A 6,000-nucleotide genomic window follows, 5' to 3' on the forward strand; every position below is an offset into this window, starting at 1 on the left:
GTATTTATTACAATAATAATAATAATACCATTGGAACAAAGAATAATAGAAAATAGATACTGATAGGAAAGTCTGAATATATATAGTCTTTAGAGAAAGCTTATGAAAAAGTTACAGATGACAAGGAGGAATGTCCTAGGGTGGCATTTGATTTAGCAATCAACGTTCATGAAAATGCTGTTAACTGATGATCGGATGAAAACTGGTCACACGTGTCTATTTACTTCTCGGACGTCACTCTTCCGTCATCACTGTTACTCTTCTTCTTCGTTGCTTTCAAATGAGGCATATTTATTATAAAGTTTTATGCAGTGGTTTCACAACACATGAATGTTCCATGCACCTGATTGGCTGGCTGTCAATATTATGAATGAATTTTGCTCAAACTCAAGCTTTTTGAGCCTCATGTCCTCCTTTTCCAGGCTGTAAACCAAATTGTTGTCCCAGATGTCCATCCATAAAATAATCAATAGCCCGAGGCATGGCTCAATTTTCCTTTTCCAGGTTATAAAGTAATTGAGCCACCAGCATGTCTTCCTTTCTATGATAGAACAGCTGTTTTAAAAGTGAGGTGTAAGGGAAGAAAACCTGCTTTGATTTGTCTTAAATGTAGTTCATCTGTTGTCTTGTCTCGAACAAAATATGGAAGGAAAATTAAACCAAAATGTACAGATTTTGTACCCCACAACATGTATGTAGCGCTTTCTTTACCCTTTAGCCATAGGATAGCGCTCTAAGTTCATAAACTGTATTTCCCTAAACTGATTTAAGAAAATCCCTTTCATTTTAAAAACGTGTTTTTAGGGGATAAATTAGAATCCCTTAACTAATACCTAATCCCCAGAAATAAGATGCCAGCTGTTTCACAATTAGTAACTTGTAACACAATTGACAATACAAATATGTTTCCAAAATATAACAAAATTTATTGACTAAATTGGAAAAATATCTAAAAAACAAAACAAAAAACTATTTATAGCTAATTCCAGTCAAAATTTCCATAAATCATAGATTACAGTAATTAGAAAACTCACACAAATTGCAGTTTATTTACCCTAAACAACAAATACCTATAGGTTCAGGCAGTGTTCTTAAACCTTACAAATGTACTGTTAACTGTTTGCTTTTACCAGCACTTAAAACATCCATCCATTTTCTAACCCGCTGAATCCGAACACAGGGTCACAGGGATCTGCTGGAGCCAATCCCAGCCAACACAAGGCAGGAAACAATCCCGGGCAGGGTGCCAACCCACCGCAAGCACTTAAAACATCCCACTGTTAAAGAAAAACACAAACACCAAATCTATAATATGAGCAAACTTAATTACTAAAACCTCACTTTAACTTAACAACTTTAGGGGCCCACAGACACACACAAGCCAGTGGCCACCAAAATAAAAATAATATTAACACAAACCCCCCTTGTTGCAGGCCTGGTCGATGCTCGGGAACGTGGTGGCCAAAAACGTTAAGGCCCGTTCACTCTAACGAGCCAACATAAAAGGTCACAGTACTCAGAAATAAGTGAAGTGAATATCAGTGTCCATTGTCCAAATACTGCACTTCCATGCTGTGGAAAAATGATAGAGTTGCCCTGCAGGCAGGCAGGTTCACGGCAAAACGCTGCAAGCAAAATGAAGCTAGTCCGTCTAAATGGGGTGAAACATACTGTTTTTCCTCTTTGCCTGAGGAGCTGCCAGGCTTTCCTTTAGTCACCTGGAGCACTATCTAAAGTATCCCGTGCCTCTTCGCAGGTTAACTCAGGTAGTTCGCCTGTGTCGCTCAACTCACAACACCTTTTTTTTTCTTTCTTTTTCTGATGACCACTTCTTCCTGTCTTTGCATCCAACAGGCTCTCGCATGTACACCACCTGGAGCACAAAAGCCTCTGAAAACCACATAAAACCTAAACTTCCCACTTATGTTTGGTCATGAAGTCGTCTAAAATCAGCCACGTGCCCTCTTTTAATTGTGAGAAGCAGATATATATAGCCAAATTCTCGCGCTTCGTTGCGGCGAAGTACTGCTTTTAATTTTTTAAGAAGAAAGTAAAACCTTTTTAAACGGATCGAAAATATACCAATAACAATTTGTTAAGGATCTGTTTTTTTGTGAACCTCGCTTTCACAGCTGTCCCGCTACGGCATGTGTTTCGTTTATTTGACAGTATGTAGATCGTGGTAATTAAATTCATGGCATTCGTTTTCTGAATCACAATCTGACTGTATGGATGGTTACCTGCCAGGTTACGCTTGTGGTTGGTCAGGAAGTCGCCTTACATCCGCCACGTGCCCTCTTTCTGTTCCCAGAAGCTGATCATAGAATGGTTTTAATAGTTTACTTTCAAATAATGCAAAGAGTATGCAACACGTGTTTCTCCTTAATTCTGGGCTCATCAGGCATACACACTCACTGCATCCCCTCTCGAGAATCAAATATCGTCAGCGCCAGAGTTGAAGCCCCTAACGTTGCGGTCAGCAAGTGGGCTAACATCCGCCATGTGCCGTCTTTCAGTTGCGAGAGGCAGATCATAGAATGGTTGAAACTGTTGCCCCTAACGTTGCGCTACGGCGTGTGGTTCGTTTATACCTCGTGTCTTCTCATTAAACTTTTATCTCGCGAATATGTTATTGCAATCCGCAGCGGGAGCGTTTCTATAAACTTAATTTAAACTTACGTTTTACACCGTGCTTTTTTTCCCTTATGAACATGCTTATATGCTTCACTCGCTCCCTTCTCAATTGTTTAATGAATTTTTTGTTCTTCGCTGTTTGCGGCTCCTCCTTCATTTGTCCCTACTGCATTCACAGTCTTTTCACGTTATTGCAATCCGCAGCGGGAGCGTTTCCATAAACTTAATTTAAACTTACGTTTTACACCGTGCTTTGTTTCCCTTATGAACATGCTTGTATACTTCACTCGCTCCCTTCTCAATTGTTTAATGAATTTTTTGTTCTTCGCTGTTTGCGGCTCCTCCTTCATTTGTCCCTACTGCGTTCACAGTCTTTTCACGTGATTACGTGGGATGACGTGACACTCAACTCCTCCTCCCACGGCCATCGAGCTGCCGTCCATTACAGTATATTGTGAAAAAAGAGGTTCCAGTTATGACCATTACGCGTTGAATTTCGAAATGAAACCTGCCTAACTTTTGTAAGTAAGCTGTAAGGAATCAGCCTGCCAAATTTCAGCCTTCCACCTACACGGGAAGTTGCAGAATGAGTGATGAGTCAGTCAGTCAGTCAGTTAGTGAGACAGTGAGGGCTTTCCCTTTAATTAGTATAGATATATATATATATATATATATATATATATATATATATATATATATATAATATATGTGTATATATATATATAATATATGTGTGTATATATATATATAATATATGTGTGTGTATATATATATATATATATATATATATATATATATATATATATGACAGCAACACTCATAACAATGACAACACAATTACATTGAGAATCATGTTACGTTATTTTAAAAATGTTTCCTTTACTTTTTCATAACCTCTTTAACACACTATTTCTCCGCTGCGAAGCGCGGGTATTTTGCTAGTATACCAATAACAGTTTGTTAAGGATTTGTTTTTTTGTGAAGCTGCCTTCACTCGAGTGATCACTTCGAGCTGACTTGCTGGCTAACCATAAGCGTTACCTGGTAGGTAACCACCCATACAATCAGATTGTGAATCAGACTACGAATGCCGTGAATGTAATTACCCCGATCTACATGCTGTCAAATAAACGAACCACACGCCTTGGCGCAATTTTAGGGGCTTCACCTCTAGCGCTGACGTCCGAGGTTTGATTCCCGTAAGGGAGTGAAGTGAGTGGGTGGTTACCTACCAGGTAACGCTTATGGTTGGCCAGCAAGTCAGGTAACATCAGCCACGGTGCCTTCAGTTGTGAGAAGCAGATCATAGAATGGATGAAAATAGTTTACTGTCAAATAATGCAAAGAGTACGCGACACGTCTTTCCCCCTTATTCTTGGCTCATCAGGCGTACAGACTCACTGCACTCGCTTACGGTAATCGAACCTCGGATGTCAGCGCTAGAGGGGCTTCGCAGCGGTGAAGTATTGCTTTTAAATTTTAATTAAGAAGAAAAGAAAACCTTTTTAAATTAAGTCTTAAAAAGAGGTGTAAAGATATAGACAATAAGCTACGCAAACCCACCAAGACATGCAATCGTTTAAATCAAGGCACGAGTCGAAAAAACACCATCCCATAATATTAGTTAACGATTAACACATTTCTATATGTATTGTAAGCATACAATACAACTGATAATATGATGCGCTTATTTATCTGGTGTACTGACATTTTTGCGCGTTTAACGGCTGAAATCTAACGTGGTTTGTGCCCTTCAGAATGAAAAGAGTTTGCATTTACCTTTTTAATAAAAGGCGAGCTTTTAAGCCTGAGAAATCACCCCGTAAATGCACACGTTTAATTGCACGTTAATATGTATGCTTACACAGTATTAAAAGACACTCAACAATTACACAGTATTAAAAGACTGTCAACAATTAACGTCATTTACCTTCATTCCCGCGTTTGACTTGTGCTGTAAATCTCTTCCTCGTTTTCAGTTCACGTGATTACGTAGGAGGCGTAATACGTGATGACGCAATACATGACTCCGCCTCCTCCATTAGAGTATATGGACAAAAAACAGGTTCCAGTTATGACCATTACACGTAGAACTTCGAAATGAAACCTGCCTAACTTTTGTAAGTAAGCTGTAAGGAATGAGCCTGCCAAATTTCAGCCTTCTACCTACACGGGAAGTTGGAGAATTAGTGATGAGTGAGTCAGTCAAACAAGTTCCAGTTATGACCATTACGCTTAGAATTTCGAAATGAAACCTGCCTAACTTTTGTAAGTAAGCTGTAAGGAATGAGCCTGCCAAATTTCAGCCTTCTACCTACATGGGAAGTTGGAGAATTAGTGATGAGTGAGTCAGTCAAACAAGTTCCAGTTATGACCATTACGCGTAGAATTTCGAAATGAAACCTGCCTAACTTTTGTAAGTAAGCTGTAAGGAATGAGCCTGCCAAATTTCAGCCTTCTACCTACACGGGAAGTTGGAGAATTAGTGATGAGTGAGTCAGTCAAACAAGTTCCAGTTATGACCACTACGCTTAGAATTTCGAAATGAAACCTGCCTAACTTTTGTAAGTAAGCTGTAAGGAATGAGCCTGCCAAATTTCAGCCTTCTACCTACACGGGAAGTTGGAGAATTAGTGATGAGTCAGTCAGTCAGTCAGTGAGGGCTTTGCCTTTTATTAGTATATATATATATATATATATATATATATATATATATATATATATATATATATATATATATATATATATATATTTTTAAGCAACCAGTAAACATTATTAAGGGGAATATTATATTATATGAGCCTAGGGCTACATGAACTTGGATGGTGCAGAGGTAAGAACTGATGCCTAAGAATCAAAGGTTCCAGATTTGAGTCCGGGATGGATGGATGGATGGATGGATGGATAGATAGATAGACTTTATTAATCCCAAGGGGAAATTCACATACTACAGCAGCAGCATACTGATACAAAAAAACAATATTAAATTATTAATATTACATAATAAAAACATACATTTGATTTGAGTCTGTAACACCCGGTGTAAATTTTTGGTATTTGTAAAAGTTTGCTTTTTTATATACGGTTTTATTCTCTCAGTCACATTCATGTGGTATAACAAACCTGCCTCTCCCTCTCGAAGTTCATTGCGTTTTTCTTCGTTCTTTTCAGAAGAGCAGCAATGAGCACAGTTGGTACTGTGGTTGATGCCTGGTCAGAACTATTTGTAGTACCGGCAATCAAAGAATCAATGCCTCGTGACCGCTATCAGACTATCATGTGGCATTTGCACTTTGACAACAAAGACACCCTTGAAGAACGTGTGAAAAACAAAAGATTTGCTGCGATATTGGATATGTGGCAAAG

General features: G+C 38.6%; 1 protein-coding gene across 1 annotated transcript in view; it reads right to left on the reverse strand.

The window, feature by feature from the left end:
- Nucleotides 1-5,781, reverse strand: part of ezh2 (enhancer of zeste 2 polycomb repressive complex 2 subunit) — a 144,434-nt gene extending 138,653 nt beyond the window's left edge. The window contains exon 1 of the mRNA XM_051928774.1: nt 5,758-5,781. Within this exon, the coding sequence (XP_051784734.1) occupies nt 5,758-5,781 (24 nt within the window). The remainder of the gene's footprint in view (nt 1-5,757) is intronic.
- Between the last annotated feature and the right edge of the window lie 219 nt (nt 5,782-6,000).

This window comes from Erpetoichthys calabaricus, chromosome 6 (genome assembly GCF_900747795.2).
Source record: "Erpetoichthys calabaricus chromosome 6, fErpCal1.3, whole genome shotgun sequence".
Lineage (NCBI taxonomy): Eukaryota > Metazoa > Chordata > Cladistia > Polypteriformes > Polypteridae > Erpetoichthys > Erpetoichthys calabaricus.